Consider the following 20,550-nt stretch of genomic DNA (forward strand, 5'->3'; position numbering starts at 1 on the left):
CTCCAACTGAGAAAATAGAATCTCCTCCAAAGTTACTGTCATTTTTTTAATGCAAAAGTAAAAATACTTTAACTTCATACTAATCACTGGGGTCATCATTTTGAGACTAAAGGTAGCAGGGTTTTTATTTATTTAAGATAAAGGATAGAAATAGAAATAGAAACAGGAGTCCTTTATATATAAGAATCTCCTTAATCTATATATAAGAATCTCTGTGGGCTGCATATTCTTAATTTTAAAATGCTTTATTGTATTTTTATTAATATTACCCAATTATATTTTAATCTAGTTTGGGCTGCACTCAGGAGTGTTTTGGATATGGCCCACATATGGTATTTGATACCTCTGATGTAAGGTACTACTTGTGAAATTTTTTTGGTTGATTTTTTAACCATCTCTTTTTTGGGGGAGATGGAGGGAAGAAATGAAACCATCTATGCTTTTTCCTAATCATTTAATCTCTTTCATTCTTGTTAATTTGAAAATATCTGCCCCGCCTATCTCAAAGGGTAGTAAGTATTAAATGGCCTGGTATACATGAGACTATTAAAAAGAGTAATGCATCATAAAAATACAAGAAAAGGTTCATCTCTTAAAAGTACAGTTTGTCAAAATTGAGTATTTATTTTATAAAAGGAAAACATTAAGACAGATATAATAATATGATAAAAAGTAAAGTGCAAAGTCTTTTTTTTTTGTTTTTAAAGAGAACACATCCAGCTATAGTCCACTTTTCTAAGTTTTCGTAATTCTTTTTCTTGAGTTTTAGAAAGCTGAGGTATTATTTCATCCCCTATAATTGTGTCATTTATTGCATTCTGAATCTTTTCAGAAAAATCATTTTCTTCATCTGAGTCATCAGCTGCTTTTTCACTTTCCATTTCTATATCATCAGGAATTTCCTCAGCACTACAACAAAACAAAATTATTCAGATACAAAATTTATTATTACAGTGACTTTCATAACACTCATTTTGATGTACTTATATACCATCATAATATAAAACTATTTCTTAGCAATTACATTTTACAAATTGCGTTTTGCTGCATGAATCTCTACAAAGTATTCTAATTCACAAAGAAAGCTACTTAAGATGCCCAGAAAATATCTTTTCCCCCTGTAATTTGTACTCACTACATTAATTTAAATTTAAGGTTAATTTTTAAACTGCTTTAATTTTTAGCATAAAAAAAAACATAATGGCCAAATATTCTTATGAAAAAAGAAAACAAAAAATTATAAGCCATTTGCATGTACTATTATACAAAAAACGATCTACTTAGTAATTAATTTCAAGGTTTCCTACTTACCTTTTAGTACCTCTGGATATCAACAATGAATTAACAAACATGGAACACAGAAAAGAGGCAGATGGTAGTACGTGGGCAGGAGTTTGAAGGAGCTAAATTAAAAAAAAAAAGACAAATTTTAATTTAAGTTTTGCCTTTGTTTTATTCAGGACTTTCTGATTCCTGATTTTACTAAGTACTTTTTTTTACCTTCATCTTCTATGTACCCTATCCTAGTTCTATTAAAGAGGTTATAGTAATAAATACTAGAATAAATGGTACGAAGAAAAGTAAAGCCAGATAAAGATACATTTTTTTTTTCTCTATGTCTCTGTATCGTCCTGTCCTTCTTGTACTGGATCTGTAATTACCAAAAAGGAATCAAGAACATTGCATGGAACAATAGATTTCTGAATCAGAAAGACTTTGGTCAAGCCATCTCTCTTCTCTAGGAGATATTTGCCCTATAAGTAAAATGGAAGCAGGGTTTGAAAGAGATATCTTTAATCTTGTCCCTCTCAACTTCTTTCAGCCCCAAGGTTTTTTGAATATTAAGAAACGACTTCTCCCCTTCAGTGTCTCTACCTTCACACCCTTCTCCCTCTGCTCCAACTTCCCTTGACCACAATATATAGAGAGATTTCTCTACAGATGCTTAAATACTGAGAAGAGTAATAAGTTATTTAGGAAAGTAAATTGGTAAAAAAACACACATCACCTTCACTGCATCCAATCTGACATTTTGATTAGTATTACCTCACTAACTGCAGGTATATCCTCTGCGGAAGGGTGATAGATGAGCTCATTCTCCATCACTTCATTTGAATTTGTTTCTTGTTTTCTATGTTTTGCCATCAGGAAATAGAAGGGAGTTGTTGGAAGGCTTTCTTCTGCTATTAGCTGTAAGAAATAAAAGAGGGTGGAGTGGAGAGAAGGCCATTGTAAAGGTCTCAATAGAATCTCCTCCAAAGTTACTGTGATTATTTTAATACAAAAGTAAAAATACTTTAACTTCATACTAATCACTGGGGTTATCACTTTGAGACTAAAGGTAGCAGGGTTATTCATTCATTCATTCATTCATTCATTCATTCATTTTAAGATAAAGGATGTGAAATTTATTTTATAGGTTGCCACTGGACTAAAATTTTTTAAAAATGACCTTGGGGTATCTAAGCAATAGCTGAATAACAGAAAAGTCATTCTTTCTCTAATTCCTGAGATTGATATGTATAAACTAGTTTTCAAATCAAAGTTTGATGGTTGCTGTCATTCTTCACTGTTGGTCATTTCTTGCTAATATTAGCAAGTGTGCTTTGAGAATGGAAGAATACAATGGCCAAAACCAATACCCGGAATATAAGTACAGTTTTATCCACCAGAGTCTAGGATGAGAAATGGACTTTTGCTTGACCCAAAACTAGTTGTTGTGGCATGGTATTATTTAGGCTTATTTTTCAAATCGCTATTGGCCTGGTTTTAGGTCCTTGTATAGTTTATATCAGATTTTATCACTCTTCAAATCTGACCAGCCTACTAATGTCAACATACAGTTGCAAGAGGACTTGGGCCCTGGGCCAAACCCACACCATTCTCTACTCTTTCAATCACTTCTTCCTGAGCCCAGCATCCTCTAGATAAATTTTAAACAATCCTATGTGAATATCTTCACATCACAGCACCTTAATCCAAGGAACCCAAGAGTGTGAATCCTACAATCAAAACTAAAGATCATCCCTCAAAGAAAATGGAAAAATAGAGGTTACAGCATATGTAAAAAATACACTTATGACTGTAGAAGTGGAGTAGGTCATACAGCAATGAAGGCTAGATAAGATCAAGTAGGGAATATATTAGAAAATTTGGTGTAGATCTCTACTGAGGATTTGTAGAAGCACATAGATAAAAATCACAGAAGAATCACAGTTTGAAGCAGCATGATGAGAGTAAAAAGAGTGCTAGAATATTGTCTTTAAATTTGCTACTTTTCTGATTTTCCTGATTTCCAGTTCATTCACTTATTATCAACAGATATTGATAAAGTACTAATATGTGCTAGGCACCGTGCTTAAGGCTTGGTAATATAAATACAAATAGAAAGAAAAGTCTCATTTATAAAATGGGGACAACAGCTGGAATATTTTCTTAACATGATGGTCATGAGGATAAATGGGAGATAGTCCATCTGCACTCCTTAAAGCATACTAATGATGTTATCTGTTATTATTATCACCCTCATTACCATTACCTCAGATTTGCACCAGTGGAGGAGTGCCCATATCATGTAATAAAGAATTTAGGCAAATCTGTTTTTTATTTTTCACAATATCAATAGCTATAGCATAAATCTAAAACAAGAATTACTTTCCTTGGTCATAAGGGAGGATTCAATCTAGAGGGGTCAAGAGGCATTTTCTCTTCCTAAAAATGTCATATTATGAAAAAAAAAGACAAAATAAAATAAAATAGAAGCACAAAGGTAATAGATAATTTTTAAAAAGTCTTTAAATTATTCCTTAATGGAATATGGAATACTAGATAGAGTGCTAGACTTTTATGAAATCCAAATCCAGATCCTTCTCTAACACTCTTTGACTGTGCAACCAGAGGTTGGTTAATTAGCCTCTCTGGCTATTAGCTTCCCTAGCTATTAAAACAAGTGCTTGGATGGATGGGCCCTTTCCAGTCCTTTTCAACTCTGAAACTATGAATAATTTTTACAATAGGATTCCAGGAACAGAGTAAGGTGCTGGATTGGAGTCAAGAAGGCCTGGGTTCCAAACCCTAGCTCAGTTACTCACTACTTCAGTGACTCTGGGTAAATCTTTTAATTTCTCTGAGCTTTGTAATCGATAATCTAGATTAAAATCTGGCACTTTATGATTCAATGCTCAGGGAAGAAGAAGGAAGGAAAAAATAAAAGCCTACATTCTTTTAATGTAGAAGAGGAATACAGCTTTAAAAACAGAGAAATTCTATTTCTATACTATATACCATATTTCATTATTTTTAGCTCTGCGTAAGGGTCAGCTTACTGTTGAAATCCAAGAGGTGCTTATTTTATTCTTCAGTGTCTCACTGCCAGGGTGACTCTAACATACCTGTTTGCTTGATGGTGTAAGTTTCTCTTCTGGGGATTTTGTACTGAATGTCATTAAGTCCTAAAAAGAGGAAAAAATAGCAACAAAAGGTTGTATTTAAGGAGAAATGTAAGACAAAACTAGTATCTTCGGAGATATAAATTTCTTCAAATAAAGTAATAGTAGCAATATGGCCTGGTGGATTGAGAGCTGGCCTCAGGCAGATTTGGATTCAAGGTCTGCCTGATATATTCTGGGGAGTGATCCTGGACAAGGACCCACAGTCAATGTCCCAGTCAAATCTCTAAGACTAGACGATAATTTGCCTTCTACCCTGAGAGTTGCCTACACTAAAATCACAAGTTTGAATTGAAAAGTTCAATATAATTCAAGACTTTAAACACATTTAACTATATTTTAAAGAATGTTAAGAAATGTCTCTTAGAAGACTCTATATGAAATTTAATAAAACCAAACTGAAGGACAAGTAAGTAATTATGTCTTAAACTAGGTTTATAACATTGTCTGTCCAAGCCCTGCTCTGATGCCTAATGGCAGCACATAGTTAAACCAGGGGTGGTGAAGGTTATATCTGTAATGCAGTTTGGACTCTGTCAAGGCCAACCAGGAAGGTGGCTAGTATGTGTCTGTGACTTAAGGACCAGTTGGGTCATGTCTGGAGAGATCCATCACTTGATTGGCCAAAAGGGTTCTGTTTTTGTTACCCCCCGCCCCGTGCCCATGGAAACATACAAATGCATATTTACAACAGCCCGAAGGTGCTGCTCTTTGTGCAGGAAGTACTCATCATACAGATGAAATCAAGGACCCCTGAAGTGATTTTTAAAAACAGATTTTATAACAATATCCTTTGCTTTCAATGTGTAAAATTACTATAACAGTTGATAAAATATTCCCACCACTGGATTGCCTAGTTTTTGATACTATACTTAAATTATGGCAGAACTCAGTTCAGGTAGATTGGGGGTATGGCACTGAGCCAATTGAGGTGTTCAGGAGGAAAAACATTATAAATAAAGTATGTTTTTTGGGGAGTCTTTTGTGGTATAGTAGAAAGAACATTGAATTTGGGAATAGGAAGAACAGGAAATTATGAGGCCTTGTTGCAAATTTTGCCTCCAATATTTACTACGCAGTGATTAGAAACATGGGCAACTTATTTCAATCTCCATATCTGTAAACTGGGATAACACTTATCTCAAAGGAATAGAGTAAGGAAAGGGATAGATATGGAGACTGGAATGACTTGGGAGGATTTCAGGATGAAGAAAGTTTACCAAGAGAGGTCAGTACTTCTCTTCCACATTTGGTATTAGAGAACTGTTTAGAACATTGAGTGAGTGATTTGTCTAGAGTTACACAGAATGTATCAGAAGTGGGATCTGAACTCAGGCCTCCTTGGCTTCAACATTGGTTCTCAACTTAATATGCCATGTTATATTTCTTAATAAGGAAAGCACTATACACATGAGCTATAATTAGAGTTGTTACTTTATGGCACTGAGGCCAATTCAGAAAATATAATTTCTTTTAAAAACTTTAATGTGAGAGAAGATAGTTAATGAGTATAGGAGATAAGTATATCTAAACAGTACAGTATTTCTACTATTTAGTCACTAATTAAAAATGAAGGTTGTTTTTTCCACCAAAAAAACAAACTAAGTGCTAGTTACCTGTGATTCATTTAAGAAGTAAAACTGGGATTTGTTTAGCCACTGGTAATCTTCTGAGATAAATGATTCAGGGACATCTCTTGGAACAAATACAGCACACTGGACTTTCTCTCTACAGATACTCTTTTGAATATACAATGGCCTTGGCTCACTTGGTTTAAATACAAATACTGAAGAGGGAAAAAAACACACATTAACAGTCTGAATGGTAAAGTTAATTTTAGATAAATAAATAAATAAACAAACAAATATATATATATATATATATATATATATATATATATATATATATATATATATATATATATATATATTTTCTCATTAAAGAATTGTAAAGTATTCCAAACTTATGGATTGCTCTAGGAAGTATATGTCCTAGCCCTTAATTATTTTCAGGAAAACAATTTTCTCAGAACCAAGTATAAATGCAGAGACTTTCTAATGTGCCTGGGGACTGGAAATCAGGAAAGGGAAGTGGTCTGTCTAAGGCAACAGAACTCCAAATGAAGATTTGTTTTGAAGTTAAATCTAAGTCAAGTATCTCACAGGTTAAGAAAATAATCAAGTATTATCTCTATCTACTTTGATCACCATTTGTTAGTGAAGGAAGGCCTTGTACTTACAAGCTGAACCTCCTGAGGACCAAGACACTGCAGCAATATTATCTGAATTGGGATCAGGCTCTAAAACTATAACACTGAGCTGTACACTCCATTCCACTGTAAGAACAACAAGACAAAACGAAATTACTTAAATTCTTAGTGGGCATAAAAGACAAGGACAATTTCTTTTCCAAGTTCAGATGAATCAGTACCCCAAACTTACAGTTATTTCAAAATGAGTGGCTACTCATACATGATTTTTCCCTTGGTATTCCCAAGGAGAGAAGCCACAAAATAATTAATTGTTCACACCTCCTTTTTTAGTATGTATAGACTTAAATATTCTTTGGAATATTATGTCAAAGGAAGTCAAAGAACAGGGCAGAGGTACAGTATACCCTGCATAACCTACTCCCAACTCATAACATTCCCCTTGGTGATAAGAACATTTCAACAAAACAAAGTATACTAGGGACAACTATCTGGGGTATTTTTCCACTGGGAAGAGCAAGGTGTGGTATAAAGGACACTATGGAGTTAGAGAACCTGGGTTTGTTTCTTGACTTCTATATATGAGGGTGTCTTGGCAGAGATACTGGAGTGGTTGTGTCATTTCCTTCTTCAACTCATTTTACAGATGAAGAAATGGAGGCACATAGGGCTAAGTTACTTGTCCAGGGTCATATAGTTAATAAGTATCTGAGGTCAGATTTAAACTCAAGTTGAGTCTTTCTGACTCTAGGTACAACATTCTATCCATTGAATCACCTAACTTCCCCCCTTAACAAATATTCTAATATATATATAGAGATAGGTACAGTATTTCAAAAGCTGGGGAAATCTAGCTAGTCAGGAAAACAACAAAAACTGAGTGGCATCTAGGTGGTTAAAACAGAAGCTGGATGGTTTTTATAATTTTCAAAGCTTAGGAGCAATTTCCTCTATGTTGTAGGCATTTCTTTGGAAGTTATAATGAATTAGAAAAAGATCTTACATGCACAAGTGAGTAAGTTCCAGCAGCACAAAATATTCTTTTCAGTTGTACCCAGAAGATATTTGGAACAAGTCTGTCTCCCAAAGCAAAGATTCCTGGAAAGAGACAAACAAGCAAAAATCTAAGGAAATAGGCAGTCTTGTTTCTCATATTTTATAGTACATGGACTAGCCTTATGTAAACTTTAATTCTGACACATGACAACTTCATTGTTTGCAATTATTCAAGTGGAAAATGGGTCATGGGATGTTATAGTAAGATTTATTCAGGAATTTATTTTATTTCTTGGTCGGGGCAGCAAGGTGGTGCAGTAAATAGAGCAGGGGCCCTGGAGTCAGGAGGAACTGAGTTCATATCTGAACTCAGAAACTTAATAATTACCTGGTTGTGTGAATCTGGGCAAGTCACTTAACCCTATTGTCTTGCAAACACCCCCCCCCCCAACATAGTTGACTTGAAAAAAAAGTATCAATTTTATATTTCATATTTTATCAAGCTCTGTAGAATTTGCCCAAATCATCTGACAAATATAAGAACAAAAAGAGCTAATTGTTGAATGTTTATTTAGCAAGAAAAAAGAAAATTTCTAACATTAAAATCTAACACAGAGCTACTGCAGGTAGAATCAGATCTTTCAGCTCCAAGTTCTGCTATATATATATTTTTTTCTTTGCACGGCAATAGGGTTAAGTAGGGACAAACATCCAAGGCCACACAGCTAGGTAAATATTAAGTGTCTGAGGTCAGATTTGAACTCAGGTACTCCTGACTCCAGGACTGGTGCTCTATCCACTGCGCCACCTAGTCACCCCCTCTGCTATATATTTTTGAAGTAAATACAGTAACAAATTTCTCTGGACAAGGATTTTCCAATTTTTAAAATACTGATAAATACAATTGCAGAAAACATTAAAAATTACTTACTTTATATTCCCAGGACGGTGACAAAATGTACATTTAAGCTCCCAAGTAGCTGAGTCCCATAATGTTATTATTTCTTCGAAACTAACTGCAAGCAAAGACTCATCTTCAGAGAAACAGCAATTTGTTGCTTGGTAATTGTGATAACTGCCGACAAAATCACAAGTCCAACCCATAGCTTGTTCTATGAAAAAAGTGAATGAAATTCTATTTGACAAAATAGTTCCATATATCATAATGAAAAACTTACAGATTCATAACATATTAGGTATTCACATAATGTAAAAGATTAGATTATATGATGTAGCTATAACTTACCATACTCAAATATGTGCAATAAACACAAATGAAGAGAAAATATTGAAAAAATAATTTTCTAATGGATTATATGATCTCAATACTCCCTCCAATGATGCAGACACATCCCATGGATATCCATAGATTATCCTGTATGACTACTGATAATGTCCATAAGTTTTCCACAGGAAGTTAAATTAATATGTTGGAGGCCTTCCTCCATTTCTCCTGGCAACAAAAGAATTCTACTGGAGTAATTCTACCTATGTCTAATCTCCTGCCTCATAAGAACAAACATCTCATCCTCTCTCTTCTTAACATCAAGTATCTTTGCAACAGATTAGCCTCTAGATTCTTAGTAAAGGAAGGATAGGTTAGAGACTAGAAGTGAGGACTTAAGGAGAGGAGGAGAAGGTTTAGAACAGATGCCTTCTACTTCATTCTCATTCATGCTAACACCTGTTACTATCTTTCAAAGTAGAAATTTGTTAATAGTTTCCACATATGCATTGGTGAGGGGAAGGAGAAGGAAGAGTATGCCTCTTCCTGACAATGCTTTATACTTCTTCATTAACGACTTAATCTGCTAAGCAAAATGGACTGAGCTGAATTGTTAAATTGGATTTAATTTTTTATTTTGTCTTTGTGCTCCCTCTGGTGGAAATTAAGTTGAAATGTAAAATGGATAAAAACTCCAGACAAAAGTCAAAAAGATACTCCGTTTCTAAAAACGTTAAAGCAACCTCAAGCAAAAGCATGAAGACTTAAAAGACTACGTTTATCTAAAACAATATGAACTCTATTTCTATGGAGAGTCAACAGAAGAAAATAATGTTCAAAAAATCACTATCAGTAAGCATATATTAGGTACCTACTATATATACTTCTTACTACAAGTGCTGGACAAACAAATAATTGAAATAGTTCCTGCTATAAAAAATTTATAGTAGGCAATGGGGGGAGGAGGTTTCATATAGAAAGTAGAGTGTAATTCTAAGGGCATGCATTTCAGATACAGACACAGTCAGGGCAAAGGCACAGGAACATGAAGGACTGTGTAAGGAACAGAAAGAAGGAACAGCTTGTGTGACGGGGTAGTTGGAAAGCTAAGTTAGAATAATGTGATGAGCTCTGAAGTGCCAAAGAGAGGATCTTATCTGATCCAAGGGGTAACAGGGGACCACTGGACACTGACACCATCAGACTTGTTTTTAGGATGATGATTTTGGTGGTTGAATGGAAAAATGGATTCAAAAGGAGAGAGTCACGGCAGAGAAATGAATTAGATGGCCATTATCATATTCTAGATGAGAGGTGATGAGGGTCTGAATTAGGGTGGCAGCTGAAAGAACAGAGATGAGGGTAACTGAGATATGTGGAAAGTAGAAAAGTTTGGTAACTGAATGTTTGATGAAGAATAAGCTAAGAAGACTCTGTGGTTGCAAAACTAGGTAACTTGGAAGGATGGTACCTTAAACATAAACAGGGAAATTTGGAAAATGAGTAGAGCTTTTGGGGAAAAATACTAAGTTTTTTCTGGATATGCTAAATATCAGGAATGAATATAATTCTAGAAACTAATAAAAATAGAAAGTGCAATCAACACTGACATACACAAAGTTCTATTTAGCAAAATAAGAGTCCAAGCAAAACTGTCAACATTTCAAACTAGAAGGACACATCTCAAGAATACACAATTTAAAAGTACTGCTTAAATTAAATTGAAAAAAAATATTTCTAAACTGCTCACAACTTTGTTCTCATGTAAAATTTTGCTGAAATTAATAAAATAAAACTGAACAAAAACATGATACTCAATTTAAATACTCCAGTGGGACAAATAAATTTTAAAAAATAAACTTACTATATATATCTGAGTCATCAGCTAATATCCAGACTTTAAAGTGGCCATCTTTACTGGTGGTTACTAAGGTAGGAGTTTCTGAATTTTCTGTATCAGAGAAACATAGAGCTGTCACATGGTCCTCATGTGGCATGTTGATTCTTGTGTTAAGAATAAATCTAAATGAAAGAAAAGAAAATCTTTTTTATAACTCTTAAACTGTATGTGAGATATAAATGCACTTTTATATAAAATATTTTAAACAGAACTTACTTCTTTGCATATATTTCTATTTTATCTGGGAAAAGATCAAGTGACATACCACTATCTTCATTTATGGAATGCCTAATACAGGCAAGAAATTGTGGCTATCGTCCCTGTTCTCAAGGGACTTATTATGGCTGTACATTGTGTGGTTCATTTAAAGGTAGGCTGGAATGATTTTCACCAAATTAGAGTTTTCATATGAAAATTACAGAATTTTATTGAATGCAGTGTTTCAATTCTTAGAAAGCTTCTGTCACATTCAATTTGTTTTAAAAAAGGTTTTTCAGTCTAGTTTAAAGCCTGATATTTTAAAAACAAAGTGATGAGTTTAAAAACAAGTTAATTCATTAATTCTTAGAGAATGTGGCCTGGTTAGACAGGAAGCATTACCCTTGTTGTTGCTCGTTAAATTCCCACAGTTTCATCTGTAATTCAAGCTCTGCTTCCTTCTCTTGTCGTTGTTCCACTGTGGCAAGCCAGTTGCCTTTAGAACTAAATGCAACCTTCATTAATTCAATGTGAACAAGACCAGGATCATTAATATATTCCTGCTGCACGATATCTAACTAAAGTTTTTTTTGGGAAAAAAAAAGACATGAAAAGTATTTACTATTACAAAATATTTTCATATTGAAGCAAAGATAGAGTGCACTGTTACCTTCCTTCAATGTTATTAATTTGCAACTGACACAGGGATTTTTCTAGTTCAGAGCTGTAGGTGGTGAGCTGCTCTATTACTTCCTACTCCATCACCCTGGAGGTCTTTCAGCAGATGCTGGACAACTACTTGTGGGGTACGTTACAATGGAAAATTCTTTTTCAAGTATGGGGTGGATTACAGACAACTAAGGCCATTTCCAACTCCCAAATGCTATAATTCTGTTTAATACTTAGAATCCAAGAATTTCAAGAGCAAAGAGACTCATTTTATAGATGAGGAAACTAAGATCCAAAGACGTTAATTATCTTGTCCAAGATCACCTGGCTAGTGACAGTACTGGATCTAGAATCAGGACTTCTTGAGTCTTAACTTTTTAATATTTTAGGAAGATTATATGAAAACAAATTTTATTGCTTTTCGCAGAGATGAGAATTTTTAGTTCAGAAGAAATGAAATTACTCTTGATGGAACTTCCAAAAACAAAAAGGAAAACAAACTATCTTAATATAGTAATGACTTTCTACAAAATCTGTGGTGACTAATTATCTGTAGGAACACAAAATGTTTGTTTATTATAAATGGTCTTGATGTCCAAAATTGAAATAATAATTAAATTTGCAACTCAGTTTCCAAAATGAATTAATTTTCTTACACCAGAGATGTCAAATATTTATTTGATACCACTGTTTTATACAATAATTTCATTAGACAATATCACTGTTTTCCAGAGGAAGCAGGAGACCCCCCTAAAGAAAAAAAAGTCTATCTTTTAAGTAGAAGAAACTAGATTCTAGGTTTTGTATTTCTTTTTTTCCTCAGAAGTGCTGATGGATTTGTGCTGACCCATCAATAGTCTCTCTGATCTTATTACCAAAGAGTGATAGGAGCAAGTTGGACAGAATTTGAAGTTCCGATGTGAGATAATGTGATAAAACTAAATAACCAGAGAAGATCTAATCTGAAAACGTAACCTGTTTAGCATGAGTTGAACTAACCAGCTACTGCTGGTATTGACTGTATTCAAGTAAACACAAACATAACTTTTTACTGATTGGTATTAAATAAACAATTTCTTTGACCTCCAGGATCTTCTGTAAATTATTTGAGCAAAACTTTGTTGGCAGTGAACTGAATATTAACTTACATTGTACAGCTGTTTGTCATTTTGGAGAGAATAAAACTGTAAATGACCAGGCTTCCCATTCATAACCAGGGCTTTAGTTCTTGGATCAATCATCAAACCAGTATTGACAACACTGTCTGCAACGAAAAGTGACAAGGAGCTTCCTAGTTAGAAAATGATGGTCTAGTAACACAGGCAATTACCAATGATCTTCATTACATGTACCTTTAACAAGTCCTTGGATCATTGAAGAGACCTCAAGGTTTCGGTGAATGATCATAATTTCTGTGGAAAATAAATGCAGTTGATTTTATGTGATTCCTAAACACCAGAATTCAATGACTACTTTTTCTTCCTTTTTTAAAAAATGCATTTTTTTAATATAATTTCTTCACCACCTAGCTTTCCTCATATCCCTCTCCTCTTCAACTTTTTGAGAAACAGAAAAAAGAGAACACCGACCAATTCATGGAAAAAAAAATCTGACATTCTTTACAACATTCAATATCCATGGAACCCTGAATCTCTAAAAGAGAGTAGGGGGGAGGGGATGAAACACTTTTTAAAGTTGGACTAAATCAGAACTATCTAATATATAAATGGGGGGTGGGGGGGGATGGACAACTCATTTTTATGAACTCAAAGTACTATAAATGACCTATCTAAAAAATAAATTCTAGGATTTGGAAGGGATTCTTGCTTCAACAACTAATTGAAACATGAACCCTTTTAACAGAATCTCCAAGTGGTTACGCAACCAATATTTGATCTCAAATCAATCTCAAAAGAAATTTACCCTTGCCCAGGCAATTGATCCATTTTGGAGAATAGTTACAATGAGCAGCATGTTCCATCCCCTGGCACCAAGCAGACTTAATTCTAATCCAATTCCCATAGAATAAGCTTTTGATTATATGTACAGACTGAAATAAGCATTCCTAGTTCTTTCAACTAAATCATATGTTTAGCATATACACATTTTTTTGATCGAATATTAGAACATTCCAGAATTTTATCAAGGACTCCCATCAGTTAATTTAGAAAACATCATATTATAAAAGGAGCAGCTCATTTTAGTATAGTGAAGAATACTAAATTTGGAGTTAGAGGACCTGGGTTCAAATCTCTGGACTTGCTTCCTGGGGAATTAAAACTTCCAAGAACTCAGTTCCCTCAATTATAAAACAAAGGAATTAACCTTGATGACTCTGACATCATTTTCTCTAAATTTTTGATTTTGTAAAGTATGTCACTTGACTTTTTTTTTTTGATGTTTGGAGGAAGATCATAAAAGATGGAGAAAGCAAAGTCTGATGTAACACTTGCCACTTTGTTATTACCCATATCTATTTCATAAAAGACTACAAGGAGGAGGAGTAGAAGTAAAACTGCACATTAAAAAGCTATCTAAGATGCTAAATGACTTTAAGTCCTGTTTCCTATCTAATTTCTAATGAGGTGTTAACTATATTTGGTCACATTATCAGATCATTTAAAAATAATTTATGTACTTACTATTATCAGAGTGAGAAGTGCAGAACAAATCCCCTCCTGGTGAGGCTGAAATATGTTCAATGGTGCCTCCTAAACGGGGCAGGAACTCTTTATTTTTCTCTATGCCTCCTCGCCATTCTACAAGGACAGATTCACGCCCACCACTCAAAAGACTGGTGCCTTTCCATCCATTACACAAAAAGAATGAAGAATATATATTTATTAGAGAAACTTTAAATATAACAGCATGACATATATGAATACTTCAAATATACAAATTTCTAAGATCACTTAAAGACTAAGCCTTCTAATTTGTTAGTGAATAGTGCAAAACAAAATGGTAAAGATCATGATGACCTCTCTTTACATTTCCTCTAAGCTGTGAGTAGATATTTGCGTGGTCTTTTCTGCCACTGCTATTATGAAGTAGAAGGGGAATTGCCTAGGGGTTAGGGTCACTTTGAAATTTTTTTGTGTGGGGGAAAGGTTGACAAAGCAGTAGAATTTATTATCTACTGTCCAGCCTCCTTTTGATGATCTTCTCTAGGCTCAGTCAGAATGTTCCATGGAAAACAGGCAGTCTATTAGTATTACTACACTCAGTGTCTTTCTAAGTTTGCCAAATATACTAGAGCTGTGTTTTCCTTCAATGATCCAGGGGTTCTTTCCAAGTCATAAATGAAAGATGGGAACAGGACTTAAGTTAAACTATATTACAATGTAAAAATATATACAAAGGGAAGAGATAAAATTACATATTTCTGCTAACAAATCGAGCAAGTCAAATGATTGCTAAGAGTACACTCAAGATTCATTTCCACATTCAAAATATTAAATATACATTTACCTTCTATTGAAAAAGCTAGATCCATAACTGTATCATGATGCCAATGTAGAGATGTGTAAGTATAGTTTTTATTGTCATTGAAATTTCTCCTATTTAGGAAAAAGACATTTAATTTCAGTTATTTAATCAAGAATGTGATAATGACTTGGATTCTGTAATGTCAACTGTCCACTAGATATTCTTGGATGGAACACCCATAGCATACTTAACATGTCTAAAACAGAACTCACATTTTCACTCTTAACTAACCCTGCTCTAAACTTTCCACTTTTTGTTGAAGGCACTACAATGATTCTAGTTCATCAGTTTCACAACCTTGGAGTTCTCTTTGATCTGTTAGCCTAGCAGCTGCCAAGCTATATGGCTCCCATCTCCAAAACAGTTTTTGCTTAGTCCTTTCTTTCCATTCTCATGGCTTTTACTCAAGTTCAAGTTCTAAGCCCTACCAGACTAACACAATAGCCCCCAATTACTCCCTTATTTCACTTTTATCCCTTTCAAATCTATTCTTTACACAGCTGCCAAAGCAAGATTCCTAAAATACGTATCAGACTATTTCATTCCCCCTTCTCAAAAATCTTCAGAGGTTTCTTTCCTTCAACACACTCTCTTTTACTGCCAAACTGGCCTTTTATCTATATTCTTGCCTTTACATGACAAAACATCACCTATCTCTATGACTGTGTAGAGGTGATCTGCCTTTTCTGGAATGAAATAGTTTCTTACCTCTGTTTCTCATTATCTTTAGGGTTTTTTTTTTTTTTTTTTTTTTTTTTTACAAAACAGTTCAATGTAACCTCTTTTATTAGGCGTTTCCTTTTCATCTCAAATACTACTGCCTCTCTCCTAATGAAATTTAAAACATTGATAGCTTAAAATTTCTACTTATTATTTGTGAATATCATATCTTCATAGCACATCATAAGCACCAGGGGTATGAACTGTTTCGTTTTTGTTACAACCCCAGAACCCACCACAATATTTTGTAAACACTAGCACTTAATGTGCTGACTGGATCACCACATAAGTTAGATTATTTTTAAAATGCAAGTTAAAATCTTTTTCATCACCTATCACCTGAAGCATTATGTTAGTTGTGCTGAAATATACCTTGTAATTTCACTAAAATTGGTGCTATATTCTCTTCAAAAGGTTTTTTAATGAAGGCAAAAATAAAAGACAGTACCAAATTTCAATTAATTCAGTGGGTCCTCAGTGGTTTTTTTTTTTGGGGGGGGGCATGTACAATTACAAGTTCTTCAGATATATCAGATATAAAACCTACCAGAGACGAATTCTGCCATCCTGATGTCCAGTTGCTATGCAATCTTCTTTAGGATGACACGCTACACAAGTAAAGATATTATTGCAATTCTTCTTATTTCCTGAAGGTAAAGAAAACCTTAAAGGAAAAGTTTTTCATGATTATAAAAATAACTTCTGCCTATATCAGTAGTTGTAGTTGTTTATTCAAAAGGTAGTTTTAAAAGTATTGGAAGGGAAACCTAATTTTTTTCAAAATCTATTAAATGGAAGATTAGGAGGCAAACAAAACACAGACCACGGATTTTCTTTGTTAAGTAAACACTAATATGGCAAGTTTCATATGTATTTGAATCTAAAATGCTCCTAATTTACTTCTTAATCCTCTTAGAGACCTTGTTATGTGTTTCTGGATGTCATTTTAGTTTCCTAATCTGTAAATGAGAGAGTTTGCTACTGCCTTGTTTTGTGGTTTCTACTTTGGCTCTCAGATTCTTCAATTGTAAAATGACCAAATTGGTCTACATAGTTTCTTGGGTCTCCTCCACTTCTGATATTCTAAATTTAGTTAGGTTTGAGTTAGAAACAGAGACTTCTATGACTGGGGGGATAAGCATCCTTTTATTAGGATTAAATTTCCAGTTGAACCAAATTTCAAGATAATTTAATTTTGAGGTATAAACAAAACACCAAACCATCCATGGCACTGAATGACTGAAGAGCATTTGGTACCTACTAACTAGTCCAGATTCACTACATGGGCTTTTAACTGTCAACTTTCTAGGCTGCTGTAATTAACTCAGAAAAATAAAGCAATTTTTATATGAAAAGATTTCAAAATCTGAATCCAATACAGTATTAAACATGAAAAAATTTTGAAATTTAGAGTATAACAGGTACAACCATCACTAAAAGTTTTATTTTTATGGAGGAAAAAACTTAATACATTAAACCAAAATAGTGACAAACAATAAAAAAGTGAATTCTTACCCAAATGTCTTTTTCTTTTTGAAGAAATATACTGACAAGTACAGGTCTCGAGCTGCAACAACATACTGGCCCTATGTTTTGAAAGAGAAACAACTTGATCTTAGTCATAAGCTCCAAAAACTGAAGCATCAAAACTGTTTAATTGCTAATATTCTTCTTAAAAAGTGCCATATTTCTTAAAAAACAGCATTTTTGAAATTTATTAGGGTAATGACGTATGCAGCATCCAAAAAAGAAATTAAGGATGCTCACCTATAAAAGAAAAGAACCTTGAAAAGACTTTAGAACACTTAGCAATGCAATGCTAAATCTGAGGACCAAAGATGAAGTATGCTACCTGTTTTCTGATAGAGAAGTGATGGGCCTAAAATACAAATGAGACATTCAATTTTTTCAACGTGGTCAATGAAGGGATTTGCTTGCTTGATTATGCATATTTTTTACAAAGGTCTTCCTGTTGAGGTTTTGAATGGCCAGGGACGGATAGTGAAAGCAAGGGGATTGGGGGGAATGGGAAAGGGTAAAAGAGAGAATATTTGTTAATTAGTAAGAAAATAAAATTTTACAATATCCTGGGGCATCTTTAGATACTCTATTTCATCACCAAAAAGCTTCTTAAATTCAATCTTGAACTCACCATGTCTAAAATTCAACTCAATGCTTCCTCTCAGTCATCACCTCATACCTGGACTAGTCTGCCGATTTGGTCTCCTTTCCTCAAGCCTCTGCTCCAACCCATTTTCCATTCAGCTGTCAAACTGATCTTCCTAAAGCACAGGTCTGACAACACCCTTTCCCCCTTCAATTAACTCAAGTGGCTCCAGGATCAAGTATAAAAGCCTTTGTATTTTAGTTCTTTTCTACCTTTCCACTTTTCTTTTATCTTAGTCCCTTCTATGTAATCTCGAATCCAGCAACACTGGCCTCTGTGACATATCTTGATCAAGACACTCTTATCTCCAGACCATGAATGTTTTCACTGGCCATCTACCTGGTCTGTAGCACTCTTTCTCCTCCTTTCACTCTCTTAGTTAAAGTTCACATTCTTCAAGAAGTCTTTTCCAGTCCTTCTTAATTTTAGTACCTTCCCTCTGAGACCATCCACAATTTATTCTCTCTATATTTATATTGTGCCTGTACCAGCTGTTTGTATGTTATGCTTCCCTATTAGGGAACTACTAGATAGCAGCAGGGGTGGGGTGGGGGAGTTTCTTTGTATCCCCAATGATTTAATTTAATAAATACACACAGCAGGAATAAATGCTAGTTGACAGACTATACCCAGCACAAGCTGATCAGTCATATCTTTACACTTATGGAATATCTAAAAGTTGAAAGTTATTACTCAGAAACTTTCAGTATGACTATATCTAGGGGTAGCTAGAGTATAAGCTCCTGAAGTAGATTAGTAACTCATTGTCTCAGAGAGGTGTTTAAAGCAATGAAATTCTAAATTAACTGCCCATGGTATGAGTGGAAGGATGCAATTTTAGGTCTCTCTTATTATTCCAAGAGCAACACTCTACCCACTTTGGCTAAATACATTCCATCACTTAAGACAAATAAACAAAAGTCATATCTGCTAAAATATATTTATTCCTCTTTTGAAATAGGAAGTAACCATAGGTGTCAAAAAAGAAAAAAAAGAAAAATGCTATGCTGGCAACTGGCCAAATAAGAAAGGTGCATCAAGGTGCAGGGGTGATTCTACCCCATCTTGTACTTAAAGCTTATCAGGCACCTGTCAGGTACAGTATTTGTTGACCAAGATAAAATGAACTGAAAAATGTATTTCCAAGGTCCCACTTCATACTAATTTTTTAGTTTTCTACATGGACCAGACATCCCAAAATCAGACATTTCCTTGATTTCATGAAGTATTTAGAGAACTGGGACAGTTTTGGAGGACAGGACAGAAGAATGGTAAGTTAACTTGTAGTTTTAAGCAAGAACGCTAAGTAACTAGTACAGTAGGCTCCATAAAGTTTAAGCAATTTTGTAGGTCACAGATAGTTAATTCCATCACGGATTGTAAAATGATGATTGTCTCTAATTTTAGTGAGTGTACATTTCTGGAATTAAATAATCAAAGTTTTCTATCTTTTGTCAGTAGGACTGATAGAAAACTTAAAAGGCAGAAGAGAAGTTCTGCTGTTAGGTAGCTTTGTAACTATGACCAAGTTAATTCCCTTCTCTGGGATCCATTTTCTATAAAAGATGATGTCTAAGATTCCAAATTGAATTCTATGGATAAGAAGACTTTATTTTGTGATGTTAAACTATATTCAGAAACTCTAAGATGCTTTAAAACAAAATGACAACTATCTAAAAATTAAAAACTAAAGTGCCATTTATATGGATGTGCAGTGACATTTCTTGATACTTAGCTTTAAAGTTGTCACAGACATTTAAAACAAGGAGTTTTCTAGTTTGGGGGACACTAAAATTTTATAGATTTAAAAAATTATGCACAAAAAAGTTATCTGAACAAAAATGTAAGATGTATTGACTTTATGATCTATGGCTTATATAAAAATCAAAGTCTAGAAACAAAACTTACTTCTCTTCCAAAGGCAGTGCACTTAGGTGATTGGTTTATATAATCCAAGACAAATGATAACTCTTTTGCTTCTATTTCTTGGCTTGGTGATTTTGGAAGTTTCAATGAAGCCAACTGGAACTCATCTAATTAAAGAAAATTTTATTAATGTTTCTATAGTGGAACTGATATGCATTTTTTACCAAAGAAATTTACATCAGTAAAGTAAAATCCATTTGATGCTTGGTAATTAGTGATTCTTAAGTAATTCTGGGAAATATTAAAGATGATGTTCCTTTCAAAGTAGAAATTCAGGCAACAGGAATGTATAGCACAAAAAATTAACAAATAAAAGTACCCCCCCCACCCTGCAAAAGCAAAGGAAAACTGGAAAATCTTCTATAACTATGACTCTTTAAAAAGTTTTGCTGTTCATAACCTGTATGACCTTAGAAAAGGACATGTTTCCTTCACAAACCTTAGCTTCCTCACTTATAAAATGAAGGGGTTGAACTATGTCATCTGAGATGTCTTACAATTCTAGATCTATTATCTACAAAATCCAGCTTTTGTAATCCTGATATAGATATAGATATATAAAGAACCTAATTTTTTTTTTAGGTTCCCTTTACTGGATAACATCTT

General features: G+C 33.9%; 1 protein-coding gene across 2 annotated transcripts in view; it reads right to left on the minus strand.

Moving 5' to 3' along the window:
• Positions 1-469: 469 nt before the first annotated feature.
• WDR75 (WD repeat domain 75) overlaps positions 470-20,550 on the minus strand; it is a 30,669-nt gene continuing 10,588 nt past the window's right edge. The window contains exons 5-21 of one of the 2 annotated variants that reach the window (XM_074215518.1): positions 19,927-20,051; positions 17,367-17,437; positions 16,399-16,515; positions 15,114-15,202; positions 14,288-14,446; positions 12,998-13,057; positions 12,794-12,909; positions 11,379-11,491; positions 10,743-10,900; positions 8,585-8,765; positions 7,661-7,755; positions 6,688-6,783; positions 6,065-6,234; positions 4,392-4,451; positions 2,047-2,190; positions 1,312-1,403; positions 470-909 (exon numbers count right to left, since the gene is read on the minus strand). In XM_074215518.1, coding sequence (XP_074071619.1) covers positions 702-909; positions 1,312-1,403; positions 2,047-2,190; positions 4,392-4,451; positions 6,065-6,234; positions 6,688-6,783; positions 7,661-7,755; positions 8,585-8,765; positions 10,743-10,900; positions 11,379-11,491; positions 12,794-12,909; positions 12,998-13,057; positions 14,288-14,446; positions 15,114-15,202; positions 16,399-16,515; positions 17,367-17,437; positions 19,927-20,051 — 2,054 coding nt within the window. In that variant the 3' untranslated portion in view covers positions 470-701. Of the gene's footprint in view, positions 910-1,311; positions 1,404-2,046; positions 2,191-4,391; positions 4,452-6,064; positions 6,235-6,687; positions 6,784-7,660; positions 7,756-8,584; positions 8,766-10,742; positions 10,901-11,378; positions 11,555-12,793; positions 12,910-12,997; positions 13,058-14,287; positions 14,447-15,113; positions 15,203-16,398; positions 16,516-17,366; positions 17,438-19,926; positions 20,052-20,550 lie in introns of both variants that reach the window. The other variant, XM_074215517.1, reaches the window with a different exon arrangement.

This window comes from Macrotis lagotis, chromosome 1 (assembly GCF_037893015.1).
Source record: "Macrotis lagotis isolate mMagLag1 chromosome 1, bilby.v1.9.chrom.fasta, whole genome shotgun sequence".
Classification (NCBI taxonomy): Eukaryota; Metazoa; Chordata; class Mammalia; order Peramelemorphia; family Peramelidae; genus Macrotis; species Macrotis lagotis.